The 19,825-nt window shown below is 38.3% G+C and overlaps 1 protein-coding gene across 2 annotated transcripts in view; it reads left to right on the plus strand.

Annotated features, from left to right (window-relative positions):
- The first annotated feature begins 6,786 nt into the window (after positions 1-6,786).
- LOC121329551 (serine/threonine-protein kinase PAK 4-like) overlaps positions 6,787-19,825 on the plus strand; it is a 33,535-nt gene continuing 20,496 nt past the window's right edge. For both annotated transcript variants that reach the window (XM_041275180.1, XM_041275181.1), the window contains exons 1-2: positions 6,787-6,880; positions 18,649-18,872. In XM_041275180.1, coding sequence (XP_041131114.1) covers positions 18,669-18,872 — 204 coding nt within the window. In that variant the 5' untranslated portion in view covers positions 6,787-6,880; positions 18,649-18,668. The remainder of the gene's footprint in view (positions 6,881-18,648; positions 18,873-19,825) is intronic.

A 19,825-nucleotide genomic window follows, 5' to 3' on the forward strand; every position in this document is an offset into this window, starting at 1 on the left:
CCTCCGCCACGAGAGGGAGCCGGGCCGCCGTCGCCGCCTCCGCCACCAGAGGGAGCCGGGCCGCCGTCGCCGCCTCCGCCACCAGAGGGAGCCGGGCCGCCGTCGCCGCCTCCGCCACCAGAGGGAGCCGGGCCGCCGTCGTCGCCGTGCTACCTTGGAGATTCGGGGCCCCCTCAACCAAAGAAGTCTTGGGGGCTCCGACATCAACCCCGCCCACCACCACCCACCATAACAGCCCACCCAAGGGACATAATTGGACTCTTGGGGGGGGGGGGGGGGGGGGGGGGGGAAGGGGGGAGTTGGCCGATTGCGGCCGGTGTACGTTGTACATGGGGGGAGGTATGTGGCAGAGCACAGCTCTGCTCTTTAGAAATTGGCAGGGATGGGGTTAAATTCCCCTACCTGCCTTGGTTCATTGTGTTCAGGTGGCTGGGGTTGATTAGATGATTAGTTTAATTAACGATCAATCAGCGCCCTGCCACCTGAACACAATGAACCAAGGCAGGTAGGGGAATTTAACCCCATCCCTGCCAATTTCTAAAGAGCAGAGCTGTGCTCTGCCACAGAGCCAATAATGAGTTCTGACACAGTTCAACTCCCTGGACCGTAAAAACAGAAGTGCCATTGCAGCTGCACTTGAGTCTTAAGGGAAATGTCAGTTCCGCTTAATTTTAGCGTGCATTAATTTAAAAACGAAATTCACTTTGACTAATGAGTGGAGTCTGATATGGTATGCAGTGTTCCTAAATTAAAGAACACTTTAAACTTTGACCTTTTAAAAAAATGGAGAAAAATCACATGACTTTATATAAACATAGTATAAGTGAACAACACTACTTAGAGTAAGGCCCCAAACAGTGGAACTTGCCAATAATTATGAACCTGTCTGGGAGGTGAGGCCAAATACGATACAACTGTTTTAATCTTCATGTGAAATTAAACTGCCTTCTTTTTATTATTTTGGAAGTAAATTTGCATGTGTGGGAGGGCTACTCAACATGGTGGGTTTGGTAGTTTCACTCATGAAGCCTTTAGTTCTTGATATGTTGATATAACATGTTCTTGCAATGAATTTTCTAATAATAATAATAATATGTGCTTAAATATTTATTCTACAATCGGCTCGTATGATTTTTTAAATTTAAAAAACAATCTTTCTTTTCTTCTGTTCGCTGGCTTTACAGCCATTACTGCCATGGTATATACTCCATAATCTGCTTTCCAGTTCTAATGTAATGTTTCACATGCATTTAAAATTGTATGTGAAGGACAGTCTTTGAGCGAATAGGGTTCCCACACATTCCGTATTTCCAATTTGATGAAAAATTCTAGTGTTATTTCTGCAGGCACCAAAGTCAATTTGTGTAAGGACATGACTGATTAACTAACAAGGCACTGCTTTGAAAAGATTACCGTATCTGGCGATTCATATTCAAAGGCATCTGATTAGAAACTGAGTGATTGTGTTTTTCTGTTAATTTAACCAAGGAACGGGTGCTAGGTAGCATAGAAGGCTAACTCACTGGCCTGTCTCATGCATTTCTCCTCTGGAGACTTGGGTGTGAATCCAGCTCAGGTCACAAACAATGTGTGTATAGTGGTCTTAGCCCAACATCCTTCATCAAAATAAAAAAAGCTATCAGTTAGCAGATAAACATATTGGGTAAAAGGGTTTTTATATCTTTTTTATCTCATTTCTTACCTGTTTTATACCCTGCTGTGCATTCTCCATCATACTCTGATGTTCTTTCTGCTTACATCATTATTTACATATCATGATGGATCTGCTGCTGAAAAGACTAAAAGCTTAATTTCTTTAGTGCTGATGTTTGAAATGACCGCTGGGGATGTGCAGCTGTAACTCCTGCCCCCTCTGTTACTGGGATTATATAAGGAATCAAAGTTGGTCGTATTTAAAATGTGTCAAAATTCAACTTTTTAAAATCTTTTCGGAAACAACCTGGCCAATAATGGCATAAGCAGTAACAGCATTTGCAAATTACACAAACCAACCGCAACAGGATATAAACAGAAAAAAAAATCTGTATGCAAATATTATATGAAGCCCGTCCCCCCCCCTTTAAATTGTAGCAATCTGTCATCTAAGGAGCTTTACTGAGGGAGACTCCTTTTCTTGTTATGTGTCTGTCTCTGAACTGAAGGATTACTGACGTTGGATTCTGTATCTTTAACTCTGTACTGTACTCAGTAATTGTACTGAGAACACACAAAATTACGATCTTGGCAAAACCGAACACAACGCAATTGTTTTCTTTATAGCACCGGGACCAATACGCATCTTAATTAAAATGTATTCACGTCACAGAATTTACAAATTAAAGTAAAACTACCATTCAAATGAAACCACTGCATGTCAGAAGCGTGAACGAAATAAAACCCGGTATTATTATAGCCTACTTCGTATTCAGACTATTTTCTTATGGGTTCTGCTGTTTGCACAAAATCCCGGAGTTTGTAGTCTCTCAGCTACTGGCACTACTGCGAAAACAAATCTCAAGTTATCATGTGTTTATTATATAGGCCCGCCTAATATAACATATATGACATAGTTAAATATTTTTAATTCTCGATTGTTTTAAATGTAAAGGTTTTTTATTTAAAAATCTTAAAAAAAAAAAAAAAAAAAAAAAAAAAAAAAAAAACTTTTAAAGTTTACCATCCGATATCACAGTTAGCTAAAGCATAAGTACAATATTTCTACAGCTGCAGAAGAGGCAACGGAATGCTTCGTCTCCATGAAGCCACATTTTCATTTTCAAGGTATGCTACAATGATGTCAATAATACTACTGTATACAAGATTCTTCTGGTTTTAGTTCCAGCTGAGTTACATCAGTTACTGAACTAAATATAATTGCCACTTTGGTACACTTGATGTTCGCAACTGAACTAAGAACATTTTTCTTTCACACTGAAGCAAAAATAAGCGAACTGTCCAGAATGGATGCAACCATGCCGAAACCACCTCTTTCATGTGGTCACAGGACGGTTCGTTTTAATCGTTCCCGGGAATGTTTGGAGCTTTCACACTTAAGGGCAAACGTTCTAAACTCAAACGAACCATACAGAGAAACGGAATATCAGCCAAGTGTGAATGGGGCCTTACTCTTCAGTGGCGTCTTTAGACAGGCGCTGAATTTGAATAGACATAGCAATAGACAATATATTATATACCTCAAAACTTTTACACTCCATATTGACTGACATATTTGTATGTGCTCAATGCTCTGCATAAGGTCAGTTTGCTCAGAAATAGCAAAGCCAGTGATGGTACTTGCTTTCAGCAGTTTTCTTTTTGATACTGATATGCAATGTAAGTGCTCTGGTCACTGCTGATGCAATAAATTACCTCAGTATGAAGTACCTCCTCTGAGGATAATCTCTCAATAATCTCGCCAGTGAAAACAGAAATCCTGTACAGTAATGCATTGTAGCCTCCTGTTCAACTGTCAATTGCCTTATTTGTTAATTGTACTATATTTTTATTGGACATTACTAACTCCTTTAAAACTTACTTTATAAATAGCTTGACAGAATATTAAATTGACTAGTTTATTTTGCGCAATGTGCCCTTTTTGTTTTAGATATGCTATATAAACTATTAGTATAAGTTTAGGTTCCCCATGTGTAATTTCTTATTCTGTTCTAATTTATTGTTCATTATTGATGAAATGCATTTTAAGGAGCTACAGCATTTAGCTTAGGTGGGATTTTAGGTGCCACTGTATGTTAGTTGAACACCATATCTAAAGCCAGGATGGTGTTTTCCACCTTAGATGTGGTGTTTCGTATGGCTCTTATATTCCCAAATGGAACGACTTTGGGCTAAGGGTTATTTGTGTAATGAAAAGTGATATATTTCAGTATGTGACATGTAACACAAGTGAATGATTGACTGCTGTCATTTTGGTTCTATGAGATGGTGTAATTGGGTTATCCCAGTAAGAAAACATTTTAAATAACTTCACATAGGACATGCCCACTGGCTGTTGCAATATTAAGTACTGTACTAAGTAAACAAGTGGGATCTATCAGTAACTTTCATACATGGCTTCAACTGACATTTAGAACTAAAAAAACAGGAGGAATCAAAATGTAAGATTAATAGATTCCCAATATGGGGAATGAGGAAAGTTAAGCCTGCAGAAGCGGAACTGAATTCCACATCCATGGTGCATGTCTGAAATACGGAAAACGTTGGCAGTGAAGTGTGAAGGGCTCCAGTTGTTAAGCCAGTTACCAATTAACCCTTAAGATTACCGAGATGCATTGTCAGAAATAATGTCTGAGCCCATGTTTTCTGTGCATTGAGGCCGAATGTCCTGAAAAAGATGCTTTGATACATGCAAATATAATTCGGAACATTCATATTGCAGCATACAGTAACACCATTGCTTACTACTTTTTTAATTATTTATTTGCTTACTTTCTTGAAGGCTTATGTGCTATGTAATGAAATGCATTGGGCCAGGTGTACTTTATTGAGATTTCATTGGAGAAAACATTTTCCCTTAAATATAGTTTTAGTTGGTAGCTTGACATGGAATTTTACTTTTTTTTTAATTTCCCTTACTTTTTTATTGTCTATGCAATCATTCTAAGTAGTTCTGGGTTATTATTGCTTCAATATTGAGTCGTCAAGGTTTTACAAAGTATGTCTTTAATTGGCTTTGAGCTTGTTTTCAGCTTGTATCGAGAATCCGAAGTGCTAGGACTGAGCAATATGACCTTTCAGCTGAAAGGTCATATTTTAACATGATTTGAATGGAATGAGGAAGTCTTCTAGTCAAAGCAGCTGGGTTAAGATCTTGCTTTGAGCTTGTCTTGAAAAAGACACATTAGAGACAAATGACAATAACTCAAAAATGAAGCAACAGCACAAAGACATCATAAAATAGTAAGAGGAATGAACAAATAAGTTCATGATATTTGAAATTACTTCCTCTTGAACGTATTTGGTAAAAAGTAAACAAATAGGTTATTATACACTTGCTCAGGCCCAAGCAGTTAAGGGTTGAATGTGCACTGTTTTGAGGGGAAAGTAAAGTTGAATGTTAACATTATCAAACAGTGCATATTTTCATATTTTCATTTTCAAAAAAAAAAAAAATTAAAAAAAATTCTATCAATGTTGAAAACAAACCCGACTGGCACACTAAACCAGGAAACTAAAAGCACATTATGGCAATGTAAAGATGCCAAAGCAGCTACAGTGCTTGTTTCTGGTATTGTAAAATAACCTTTTTTATTTAATAAACAATGGTTAAAAGTTAAGACACTCATTAATCTACATCTTGTTTATTTGTGATAGTTTGTTTGTACATTTTAAAGCATGCAAGTATACAGCAGGTGGTACATAACAAATTAAGATTTTGGAAGATTATATATAAAAGGGTCAAACATGCAAGCTTGTATTTGTCCAAATGGACCTATTGCCCTGGCTATGATCTCAGAATAAAGGCTTATTAGGGTTCTTTGTAATACTAATAGAAAAATGTCAAAGGGTGTTTTCTTATGAAGTCTTAACCTCTGGAAGCCACCGCTAGTTGGATGCATCAAGTCTGTGCTGTTTTTTAAGTCACGCCTGAAGGTCATTTGTTTGTAAGTGCACTTAATACAGTACCTAGCTAAACCTGATTATGTTTTCAGACTTTATTAGTTGACTAAACAAACTGACTTGATCTAAACTGTATTATATACTGTAATGTTGTCTTTGCTTTATATATATTGTCACAAAGATGGCTGTAGTGGGTGACGTCAGACCAGAACCAGGAACCAACAAATAAACAACAGAGAGGTGGAGTTTGATGAAGCTTAGCAATTGATTTCGCTCAACATTTAATAATGAAACAGACAGAAAATAAAAGGTTGAAAGACAAACAAGACACAGGACACGGCACTTTAGCCAAAATAAAGAGACAAACAAAATGGACTACACAGACAAAACATGATGAGCTTGTATTATGATTTAACTATTATACTAACTGTTACCTCCTTCTCCAATCCCGTTCTCCACTCGCTGAACACACAACCTCGAGTGAGTGAAAACATGCTGCTTTTAAGCAGCTGTACCAATACTCGATTGCTAATCAATCATTCAGTTGGAGTCTCGGTACAACTGCACGTGAATTAATAAAGTGCAATTCCCCGTGCTCACATATTACTACATTTTACCTGCACGTGAAGTGCTGTGAAATCCTCGTGCCTAAATACAAATATACATTTTAAACCATTCGTGTTACACAGACCCATTTATATCCCCTGTTCCAATGACTATACACCAACACACACTACACGTAACATACAACACTGAAATACACACAGAGGCGGGGTAACATTGCCACAATATATATTAACCATGCTGTGCAAAAGTAGTTAAACATAACCTAAAGAAATGGGTTGTGTCCAGTATTTTTATTTTTTTAAAAGTTGAGCTTACTTATAAATTACTTGCTTTTAAATTAAAAAAAAGAAAATGTTCCTCTTTATAATTCTTTTGATATTTCTTGTAGTTATCAAATCTTTTCCTATTAGTGCGTTAGAAAAAAAATCAATCAAGTGCAATTTCTGTATTTTTAACAAAGTTTATCTAGGGGGAAACATTATTATTCACTGCTTCTCTGCTCTAGAGCCATGTATTACTCTATATATAGTCTCATCCGCCACACCCAGAATTCAAACTCTGACAGCTTCATGTGCATACACTGTACAAACATGCCACCTCTCTCTCTCTCTCTCTCTCTCTCTCTCTCTCTCTCTCTCTTGTACTCACACACCTATAGGATTTCCTACTGGCAATCTGGGAACTCTCACAACTGCTGAAATACACGCATAAGGAACAGTGGTGGACAATACATTGGGTGAGTTGATGTGTTTTTCTGCATTTGTAACAATTCTACAGCATTGGAGGGATGTGGTTGTTTAATTTGAATTCCTGATTACTGTTTCTCTGGGATTTTCTTCAAGAACCCATGAAGCACACCTATATTGTTTCAGCATGCCTGCAGACATTTAAATTCAGTAGACAACGACTGCCTGTAAAGATCGGGGGTTGTTGCATTTGGGAAACAAGCTATTGTGGTGTGAAGTCAGGTCTTTGAGGGCAGCATCACAAGTTTAGGTAATTGCACTGGCTGTAAAAGGCTGCCTGCTTGAGGTGTATTAAATATTTTCAAAGCAATCTTTTACCCTCTTTAAACATTTTGATTGTTCTACCTTGAATCGTATTACAGGAGTAAACGAAACAGGTCTAAAACTATATTAATGAGCCACAAACAAATGACAGTATAGCAAATCCATGCTATCAACTGTAGGCTTACTGACTTGTTTTGGGGTTATTTGTGAGATGAGGGGTGTTATGGTGTCGAGTTCCTTGTGGACAGGAATGTTTATATATTGCCGTTTGTCTCTTTGACTTATATCTCAGAAGTTATAGATAAAGAGACTGTAGAGTAGAGGAGCACGACCATTTTCACCCCTGTTCATTCTGCTGTTAGCATGGAGGCGTGTCAGTGTAAGGAGAGGCTACATGTTCCAGCTAGACTGCTCACTGCATTAATAGAAGATGTCAGCTTGACTTTGACTACTGTTGGTTCACCACAGAAACAAAACTAAACAAATACAAGGCACTCGATGTTCGTGAAATCACATTGAATGGCCCATAACAACAAAACAATTTTACAAACCATTGTGCAGTTTTACACCTTGCAATTTTAATGAACAACTTTCTTATCCTGTGAAATGCCGTGCTAAAACTGCAGATAAAATCAATGTAATGTATAGCTGAGCATGTTAGTGAGTTAAACCTTTAGATAACTGACATTTATTACATATTCACTGCTGCAGCCACCAGTGTACAGCTTAATGATGCACATTTCTTTTTTTAACTCAATCAAGATTGTTTTGATTTTTTTTTTACGGGTCATTAAAACCATTGTTACTTATAACATGAGACCTCTTCCCCTGCTTAAGCGTTCTGGACTGCAGACAATTCGATCTGTCAAGCCTGGCACACTTCACTCTGTCCAGCTCAGTAATCCCACCCCAGACTTTTCCCTCTGTGCGGTCCTGTACTGTAGGTGGGCATGGACATTTAGATCACTGGGGAGTGCTTTGGGGATTCTCAAATGCAAACAATTGTCCAAAAGGCTGTAACAGTTTTCCTACAACAGCTTTGGATTTTTTGGCTCCCCAAAACATTGCAGCTGGTCTATAGTGAACAGATTGCTACTGAAGCCATTTCATTGCCCATCATTCATGCTGCCCATCAGCCCTGCTTGTACTGTTTTCAGAAAAAAATGATTCTTTGCTGTCTAAATGTCATATTGCAGTGTGCAAATAACATTAACCAAGCTGCTGTTTTCTCTGTTTCAACAATAGCTGTGACTGATTTTAGCTTTTATTTAGACAGAAGTGTGCTGCGATATCTTTTCAGATGATAAAATTGGGGTATTTTAAAGATAGGATTGTTGGGCAGCAGTATCTCCAGGATAAAACATATCAAACCAAAGCTGCAGTGTCTCACAATCATGTTCAAATTTACCCTAAAATATAATTTCTTGGTGACTATTTACTTTTCAATATAACCACAAGATTTTGTGGTTTGGATCACACGTTTATATCTTTGAACTGCCAAGTATATGAAATGGCCAGGATCAGTGATTTTTTTAATTGTCCAGTACAATTTATAATCCTCATAATTCCAAGTTGGGGAAAGATTGAAAAATAAAAAAATCGCAATATCTCTGCTGCAGAGTAATAAGTTTTTTTGTACTGTTTTTCTGAAACTTAGCTACAGACTGTACATTGTAAAACCCAGAGAGGTATGGTAAAGCAAATTTAAAAAATAAGACAAACTGTGGTAAACTACAGGTAAATTCATAGTATAACCAGGGGAATATTATTGTACAAATGTAGGATAGTAAACTTTTGTAATTACATTGGCTCTGGTGCTGGGTAGGAAATCGAATATAAAATAATTAGGCAGGATATGCAGGGATTGTCATTTATTTAAAATAATAATTCTACCCCGACATTAATCCTTAAAAAAGGTAGCAGGCATATCTATTGTACGTTTTATATTCCTTACAGTCTAGGATTGTGAACGCTTCTAAACAAAAGGGGAGTTCTAATCTACAGGATACTTATATTAAATCTACAAGTACACACAGGCTCAAGATCCATTATATGGTAATTATAAAGGTTGTAATTAATGTATCCTACATCACAATGTGATGAATAAATGCATAATGGAGATTGGGCTATTTATTAATTTTACCGCCAAAATAAAATGGCAGTGATGATTGCTGAAACTAGTATCAAGTTGAAGTTTGAAAATAAATACCAAATCCCCTACCCTCCATTATGCAAATATTCAACATGCCTTGTCTGTACGATAGTGTGCTGCATACATTTGAAAGTCTGGTATTTAGATTTGTATTAATGTATGTGTGAACAGGATGATGTCCCTAGCAAGCTGTGTGAACCAGCTGTATAAAACAAAGAAAGCTGCAGGTTTAAATGCAAGTGCACATTTTAATCATAACTACAAAACAATAAACAAAACGTAGCAACAAAATATACCAGCACGGTGTTGTAAATTAATTCACTTAATCTGAACTCAAATCAGTCCTTCAGAAGTCAAGCAGAGTAAATCAGATTGGTAAACTAAAAATAACAGCAAATACACAACTGGAAACAGCAGGGGCGTGGGCATGGTGCCAGGGTGTAGTAGACCCCAAATTAAGAGCAGTAGAACTCTTAAGTGCATTAGTGTATGATAGCTGTCTGCATCAGGAAGGTAAACCACAAAGGGAATGCCCTTTTTTCATTTTTTTTTTTTTTTTTTATGACTTACAAACCTGGACATGGTGCCTTTTATTGTTATTTTAAATCATTCAATTACACACACACACATGCTTTGGCAGGTTTTTTGCCCACCACACTGCCATAGTATGGAACAGGTTTTTTTGTTTGTTTGTTTGTTTCATTCAAAAGAACTACTGTAAATTACATTGCAGTAGTGCTAGTTGTGCATTAAGACAAGATCAGTTATACAACTATAGCAAAAATAATTTTGCTTTAACATTTCAATGTATATTATCTTTCCATTGTTTCCAATTTCCAATACGCCTCCTTTCCTTACAGCATTGCATAACCGAATGTGAATCACTGTATGTTTTGGCAGTTGAAGGTGTAGTAATCAAGCTAGGTATAACATGAGATCGACTTGCTTAGCTTCACCACCATTTCCACTGCCCCTTTTATCATGGTTTAGTTCAATCTTTCATTTCTTTAAGTTAAGTCTCCCAGTGCTTGCTGGGCTGGACACATTTTCCCTTGACAGTTTTAATACATCATGTGGAACATGATTCAATGTGGAATTCTAACAGGGATAGAAAAGGATTGCATTTAGACAGATGTCTCATTGATAAAATCAAGTTTTTTATATATTGTTCCATATATCTGAAAAACCTCTGGAGATATATGGAGGTGTCTATACATCTGTCCATCTGTATGTCACACATCAGGTTCTATTGACCTGTGGGTTTCATTTACAGGTGGTTAAAACATGTCTGTACAAAAAAGTGTTTTATTGCGGTATTGGCTTCCCCATAAGGTGTGCAAATCATTCCTGATACTTTGTCTGTTCAAGATCTGCACCACAGGGCCACAGCTTTTCACACTTTTACAGATTTCATACTTCTACAAAATTCACTTAATTTGAACTCAAATCGATTCTTCAGAAGTCATGCAGAGTAATCACCTGCTTCAGATTTCTGCCTCAGGAAATGCCTTTTTTTTTCTTCTTTTTTATGATTTACAAACTAGGACATTGTGCCTTTATTGTTACATTCAATTACTTATTTTTCTCCCTTTTTAAAGTTTGGTTTTATTTCTGTTTCTGTCTAAATGTTCCTCTACCTGCAACTAAGCCTCCTGATTAGTGGATGAAAGTCCTGAGGTTTCTATATAACACACTTGGAAGATACACTGTGCAGTCTCTAACTAAGGAACACTGTAATACACTAGACCAGGTTTTCCCAATCCTGGTCCTGGTGGAACACCGCCCTGCTGGTTTTCATTTCAACTGAGCTGTCAATTTCTTAATTGAACCCTTAATTGAACTAATAATGTGCTTAATTAGACCTTTTAATTATTCTCAGCTAATAAAAAGTTGCCGATTTCAAGTTACTTATAAAATTGTATCGTTAACCTGAAATCTCCAACGGTTTAAAAAGCTGAAAACAATTCAAAAGGTCTAATTAAGCTAATGAATAGTTCAATTAAGGGTTCAATTAAATAATTGAGAGTTCAGTTGAAATGAAAACCAGCAGACACAGGGCTCCCCCAGGACCAGGATTGGGGCTCCCTGCACTGGACACTGACGGATGTTTTGTTAGGATAATCAAAGTTGCATTGAATTAGCTTACAGTATATTATTCAGTTCAGCATATTGCTTATCCATGAAATGAGCTTTGGATAATCAGGTTATCAAGCTATGGATTGTTTGTGTAAATAACTCAGTAAATAGTGAGTGAGTAAATAGTGTGATTGAGTGAGTGTTTCGCAGGCTAATCTTCTCACCCTATCCTCGAGCAGCCTTCCTGCCTGTCAGTTTGTGTGTGAGTTAATGCAAGTGGATACAGATGGGCCAATGGGTGATCAGTGGACGGAGTCAGCGTCCATAAAAAGGAGTGCTGCGTGCCAATTGAGGAGTTGAGAGTACTGCGAGAGAGAGAGAGAGAGAGAGAGACCATTGATAAAAGAGTATGAAAAGAATCCATTGAGACAACGAGCCAAAATAAAACAGCAGCTTTCATTGCTTTCTCTACACCCCATTGTCTGCCTCTTTATTGACTGCCACAGCCCCTGCACATAGCCGGCCACTACAGTATGTTTAAACCTAAATATTAAACAGCTGAATTCAGAAAATGACTTTCATTCGATCTTTATATCCTTATATCTGCTGCTGTCTGCCCCAGAACACTGTTTGTTAATATATACAGTGCCTTGCAAAAGTATTCAGACCCCTGACCAATTCTCTCATATTACTGAATTACAAATGGTACACTGAAAATTTGTTCTGTTCGATATTTTTTTTTAAAACACTTAAACTCAAAATCAATTATTGTAAGGTGACATTTGTTTTATGTTGGGAAATTTTTTTAAGAAAAATAAAAAACTGAAATATCTTGCTTGCATAAGTATTCAACCCCTGTGCTGTGAAAGCTCCCAGTTTGCACCGATGAAAGAAATTGCCCAAACGAGGACACAGTTACCTTACCATTGGCCTCCACCTGTGAACCATTAAAGTTGCTGTCACATTTTCTGGATAACCCCTCTGCTGAAGGATCATTGGTAAGGCTGTAAATCTGAAGGAAAATGAAGACCAAAGAGCATTCTACAGAAGTTAGAGATAAAGTAATACAAATGCATGGATTAGGGAAAGGGTACAAAATAATATCCAAGTGTTTGGATATCACAGTAGGCACAGTTGGATCAATAATCAGGAAGTGGAAGCTGCATCACACCACCCAGGCACTGCCAAGAAAAGTCCATCCCTGAAAAAGGAGGAGACTTGAGAGAGAAGCCACAGAGAGGCCAACAATCACTTTGAAGGAGCTACAGAGTTCAGTGGCTGGGAGTGGAGTAATGGTGCACCAGTCAACCATATCAAGAGCTCTACATAACACTGACCTGTATGGGAGGGTGGCAAAAAAGAAGCCGTTACTCAAAAAGTACCATCTGAAAGCACGTCTGGAGTTTGCCAGAAAGCATGAGAGTGACCCAGCTGCGATGTGGGAAAAGATTTTGTGGTCAGATGAGACCAAGACAGAGCTTTTTGGCCAAAACTCAAAGCGCTATGTGTGGTGCAAACCTAACACTGCCCATGCCTCAAGACACACCATCCCTACAGTGAAGTATGGTGGTGGCAGCATTATGCTGTGGGGATGCTTCTCATCTGCAGGGACTGGGCATCTTTTTACAATTGAAGGAAGAATGGATGGAGCAAAATACAGGACAATACTGCAAGAGAATCTGCTTCAGTCTGCTAAAAAACTGAAGCTTGGGAGGAAATTCACCTTTCATCAGGACAATGATCCCAAGCACAAGGCCAAAGCAACATTGGAGTGGCTCAAGAACAAAAAGGTGAATGTCCTACAGTGGCCCAGTCAAAGTCCTGATCGCAATCCCATTGAGAATCTGTGGCACTATTTGAAAATTGCGGTCCATAAGCGTCGTCCAACCAACCTGAACAACCTGGAGCAAATCTGCCAAGAAGAATGGGCCAAAATCACTCCAACACTGTGTGCAAAGCTGGTACATACTTACCCCAAAAGACTTAAAGCTGTTATTGCAGCGAAAGGTGGCTCTACCAAATATTAATGTGTGGGGGTTGAATACTTATTCAAGCAAGATATTTCATTTTTTTATTTTTCTTAAAAATATTTCCCAACATAAAACCAATGTCACCTTACAATAATTGATTTTGAGTTTAAGTTTATATACAGTACCAGTCAAAAGTTTGAGTACACCTGCTTGAAACCAGGTTTTTCATATCTATGCTTTTAACTGTATAAACTTGTCTAGAAACACTTCATATTTCATTATATGATATGTGTACTTATATAAGCTGATAATCATAAGTGAATTGCATTCAAAAATTTAATTTTTAAATGAAAATGTAAATCTTGTCAATTTCAGTGAAATGGTCACCCAAAGCAAGGGGATTTCAGTTTGAAGCCCAAGTCAGTTAAAAGTCTGAAATGTGTATAACATGGTGTTAGACCACTGGCCTAAGTATAAAAATGTCTTTGTTAGATGTTCTCTGAGTTAACTAGCATGTTACATAATTAACCTTTTGTCACCAATTATTGTTAACAGATGAGGGTCCATGATTACTATAAATATAGGTAGCATAGGTACAAGTTTTTCATTCCTGAATGTAAGGGAGCAGAAAATGGCAAAATACGCTCAGTTAAGCAAAGAAAAAAGACAGTCTGTAATTACTTTAAGAAATGAAGGTCAATCTTTAAGACAAATCGCAAGAACTTTGCAAGTGTCTGTAACTGCTGTGGCCAAGACCATCAAACGATTTGAAGAAACTGGCACGCATGAGGACCGAACAAGGTCAGGCAGGCCAAGGATGACCTCAGAATCAGAGAACAAGTTCATTCGAGTCACAAGTCTGCAAAACCAGTGATTAACTGCCCCTGAAATACAAGCTCAGCTAAATGCTACTAGAAGTACAGATGTTTCAACTTCAACTGTTCAGAGGAGATTGTGTGAAGCTGGCCTAACTGGAAGAATTGTTGCAAAGAAACCATTGTTAATAGTGCAGAATAAGAGGCAGAGACTTGCCTGGGCCAAAAAACACAGAAACTGGACGTTTGAGGAGTGGAAGTCCGACTTATGGACTAATGAGTCAAAATTTGAAATTTTTGGGTCCAACCGCCGAGTATTTGTAAGACGCAGAGAGGGTGAGTGCATGAGTTGTGCATGTGTGGTTCCCACTGTCAAGCATGGAGGAGGCATTGTCATGGTCTGGGGTTGCTTTGCTGGTGACAGAGTTGGTGATCTTTACCAAGTCCATGGCAAGCTCAACCAGCATGGCTATCATAGCATACTTCAGAGGCATGCCATTCCATCAGGATTATGGCTAGTTGGGCAGTCCTTCATTCTTCAGCAAGATAATGACCCAAAATACACCTCAAAGTTGTGCAAGAACTATCTGGCGAAGAAGGAAAGTGAAGGACAACTCAATCTAATGACCTGGCCTGCCCAGTCTCCAGAACTCAATCCCATAGAACTTTTATGGGACGAACTGGACAGAAGAGTCAAAGCAAAGCTACCCACAAGTGCCCTACATCTCTGGGAATTCCTGCAGAAGAGCTGGGAAGACATGTCGGGTGATTTCCTGCTGAAACTTGTTAACTGAATGCCTCGTGTTTGTGAGGCTGTTATTAAGGCAAAGGGTGGCTATTTTGAGGAATCCAAGATTTAGAGACAATTTTCAATTTTCTTGAACATTGCTTTGATACTCCTTATATTTTGTTTTGTATATTGTAACGTGTTTTCATTTTCAAGTATTTACAGAAATGTATATGACATAAAACATTGTCAGTTATGAAAAAAAACTAGTTTATAGCAAGTGTACTCTCTCTCTCTCTCTCTCTCTCTCTCTCTCTCTCTCTCTCTCTCTCTCTCTCTCTCTCTCTCTCTCTATATATATATATATATATATATATATATATATATATATATATATATAATATAAGTATTTGCCCCCTATCTGATTTTCTGCATTTTTGCACATTTTTTATATTGAATTTGGTCAGATTTTTTTGTGGGTTGTAGTAGTATATAGTGGGAGTCTGAGAGAAAAAATGACACCAAAATTTGGTGCTTCTTTCATTTGTTTGGTGTGCAAGGTAATCAAACATGCAATCTTCAGGTGTGAAAAAGTTATTGCCCCCTACTTAACTCAACTCAAATAATGTGATAATTAGGGTCAGCTGTTTGAATACTTTGGTTAACAATCAGGCCTGATTTGGACCAGCCCTGCCCAATATAAATCTGACTAACTTTGGCCCTTACCATCAGAGTGAAGTTGTCAGCACACAGTTTCTAGAGGCACTTCCGGAAATTCTGGAAAAAAGTTGTTGATGCCTATTCGTCTGGAAAGGGTTACAAAACCATTTCTAAGGCTCTGGGGCTCCACCAAACCACAGTCAGAGCCATATTGTCCAAATTGAGAAAGTTTGGCACAGTAGTGAATCTTCCCAGGAGTGGCCGTCCTGCAAAAATCTCTCCAAGAGCAAGGCGTTAAATTGTCCAGGAAGTCACAAAGAACCCTAGAACAACATCCAGGGATCTGCAGGCCTATCTCACCTCAGCTAAGGTCAGTGTTCATCACGCCACCATTAGAAAGACACTGGGCAAAAATGGGATTCATGGCAGTGTAGTAAGGCGGAAACCACTGCTCACTAAGAAGAACATGAATGCTCGTCTCAAGTTTGCCAAAAAGCACCTGGATGATCCTCAAGAGTTCTGGAACAATGTTCTATGGACAGATGAGTCAAAAGTGGGACTTTTTTTGGCCAACATGGGCCCTGTTATGTCTGACAAAAACCAAACACTGCATTCCATAGTAAGAGCCTCATACCAACGGTCAAGCATGTTGGTGGTAGTGTCATGATTTGGGGATGTTTTGCTTCATCAGGACCTGGATGACTTGTTGTCATTGAAGGAACCACGAATTCTGCTCTGTATCAGAGAATTCTACAGGAGAATGTCAGGTCATCCGTCCGTGAGCTGAAGCTGAAGTGCAGCTGGGTCATGCAGCAAGACAATGATCCGAAACAAACAAGCAAGTCTACATCAGAATGGTTGAAGAACAAGAAATTTAAAGTTTTGGAGTGGCCTAGTCAAAGTCCAGACCTAAACCCAATTGAGATGTTGTGGCAGGTCCTGAAACAAGCTGTTTATGCTTGAAAATCCAAAATGTCACTGAGTTGAAGCAGTTCTGCATGAAGGAGTGGGTCAAAATTCCTCCATGGCACTATAAGAGACTGATCAATAACTACAGGAAGCGTTTGGTTGCAGTTATTGCTGCTAAAAGTGGCGTAACCAGTTATTGAGTCTAAGGGGGTTAGGGTTAGGGTTAGGGTCTTTTTCATACGGGGGCATTGGGTGTTGCATAACTTTCTTTAATAAATAAATTAAATAAGTATGAATTTTGGGTTATTTGTTCACTCAGGGTTCCTTTTATCTAATATTAGATTTTGGTTGAAGATCTGATAACATTCAATGTCTGAAGTTTGCAACAATGCAGAAAATCAGACAGGGGGCAAATACTTTTTCACGGCACTGTGTGTGTGTGTGTGTGTGTATATATATATATATATATATATATATATATATATATATATATATATATATATATATATATATATTCATAATACCTAAGTAGGAAAGAATGATTAAATTGATTTAATGGTGAATTTCACTAAGTGACATGAACATTATGAAAGATTGGACCAAATTCAGCGTGCTTTTTACTACTTTTCTGGTTGCTGGCCAAACCTCAATTGACAAATTCGAGCTGAGCTACACCTGCTTTTCATTTCTACTGTTCAGTTTTCCTAGCTATGAAAACGCTTGGGGCATGGAATTACTTTTACAAGAGGAAGATGTCAGTGATAGAATACACTGATGTATTGAACTGGCAATGTATTCCTGTGACTATCTGTTTTAAAGTTACCACCATTTTAAAGCAAAAACAGACAAACCTATTTGGACCCATGTTTTGACCCAATTTGTCCCAAATTCTTATTGGAGGATCATCTACAGCATGTTTAATACAACAGAAAACTGTTTCTCAAGATTCAGCATAGACCTAACTACTGCATTCTGCTTGTTTGGAATTGAAGGATTATATTTAGCAATGTGTGTTGTGTTTTTTTTTTTTTTTTTTTTTTTTTTTTCAGTCTTCTGGCCTCATTTCCTTTTTGTTCAGATAAAATAGTTATGCAATGATGTATCAACAGTTCCTCATATAGAAACAAACACGAACCTCACGAAAAACAAATTACTGAATAACATAACATTTCACTGGAATGCAATATAATGTAATATGATTACATTGTTCATACTGGCAGTGTCGTTAATTGAACCTCCAACCAACATTGCCCAAGGCTCATTATTTGAAAAAAACAAAACAACAAAAAAAGACATTTACATTGAAACAGTTCCAACGAGACTACACCCATTTGCCTATCACTTTAAGCTGAATAAACCTTTTTCAAAACTAGCTTGTTTTTTTCATTAATCACCATTATGACTGCCAATGTTTGGTGTGCAACAGTGATGAGCAGTAATTTGAGTCAGATCATTGACTCAAGTGGTTTTTCCCTGTGAGAGTTCTTTACATACAAGCTCTCCACTCTTAAGTTATTCAATATTCTGCAGGCTCCTATTAAAAGCAGACTGTCTTCACAAAGTCCCAATAGTGCTATAGGCTTTTTCAATGCAGTATAGAACTACAATGTGTGAAGGAGCTGTAACCAAGGCTTTGAACTGTTATCTATTTGTTTAACTCTTTCCACTGGCCCTGTTTCATAGTCAAATCTTTAGATTCGTTATATTCATTTGGAATAGTGTATGCAGATATTTCAAGCACAATGCTGTAGAGCAGCGGTGACCAAAGTTGTCCCTTCCACTCCCAGACTTTGTTCCAACCCCATTCTAAATTGTTTAATTGAAGTAATTAACCCTCCACTCAAACCCTAATGAAGTTATATATCTCATTGTACCTGCTAAACCTGGAGTGCAATGGCCCCCCAGGACCGTGACTGAATACCTCTGCTGTAGTGCATAAACTTTATTCTGTACTATTGCTCCCAGGTACCTAAACACTTCCTGTGCTGTTGGTCACATGACCTAATTGTGGCTCCACCACAGGAAGAGATTAGGCAGAGGGCTGATAGTAGGCACTCAGTTGGCAGGTGCTTCCATATCTAAGACTGCGCAATAACTGAATAGCATAGTGGTTTTTATAGTTGCTTTTTTTGGTCATAGCATCTTACTGTTTCTGTAAAAAAAAAATTGAATTATTTTTCTGAAGGACCTAACCATCGTTGAAAAATGTTCCGCAAGAAGAAGAAGAAGCGACCTGAGATCTCGGCGCCGGTGAACTTCGAGCACCGTGTCCACACCTCCTTCGACCACAAGCAGGGGAGGTTTGTTGGCCTCCCACCCCAGTGGCAGAGCCTCATCGAGACGCTCAAGAGGCCCAAGCCCATGGTGGATCCCTCCAGAATCACAGACGTGGAGCTCAGACCTAAGAAGGTAGGCCAGATGTATTACTATCCCTTGCCTTGTCAATGGCAATACAATAGTTCTGTACTAAAGGACATGTAAAGCCACACAAAGTTTCAGGCAGGAAACTTTCAATACACCCACAGATGTGATAACTTGATTTTTAGACAAATTCTAGCAAACAGCAACAAAATTCAAAGCAGAAATCATGGAGGTACTGCAATCATCCAGTTGGTAGCTAGCATACATTTACAAGCCAGGTAAATGTAAACCTTATTGCTGTCTGAACCATGCTTTTGAGTTTACTGCCTCCTTCCCAACCTCCACCTAACTTTTAGCCCCATCATTGGGGGTTTGGCAGTCGGGCAGTTGTGCAACAACGGCTGAGAGATTAAATGAAAACTCCAGCTTTGAGAAAGCTTCTTTGACAGGTGAGGGCTAGTGCTGCAGTTTTAACTTGGGCATTTCTGACTGCAAACATTTTCTGTTGCTTGATTTGTTGTGGTATTCTTGTATTTTCATCCTGCAAACGAGCCGGTATTCCTTTGTGCAGAAGAGCAGGTAGTGATCACTCAAGGTACATGTCATTTATTTCATGTTGTCACGGTGCAGCAGTCAAAGTAAACCCCCACCTCTCGGAATAAAGAAGGATTAAAAAAATCACAAAAGTGATGACATTTTTTGTCAAAATGCTCTTCTATTATTGATCTTTCTGTGCCACTGTGCTGTGGTCCTGGTGTTAATTCATTTTTAGGTTTTTTTTTTTCTGTCATACAAGTTTGGAGGGCTTATTCGAATATTCTTATTACCTTTAAAACTGGTCAGGTTTCCTTTGCCGTGAGGTAGCATTTTACATACCACTTCGGCACATAATGTCCACTGATATGTTTGCTGTTTCCAGCAATGCGATCATCAGCAGAGCAACAGCCTTCCCAAGTACTGTTTGTGATGCCACCGAGAATAGCAAATCAGATTGAAAATGA

This window comes from Polyodon spathula, chromosome 17, assembly GCF_017654505.1.
Source record: "Polyodon spathula isolate WHYD16114869_AA chromosome 17, ASM1765450v1, whole genome shotgun sequence".
Lineage (NCBI taxonomy): Eukaryota > Metazoa > Chordata > Actinopteri > Acipenseriformes > Polyodontidae > Polyodon > Polyodon spathula.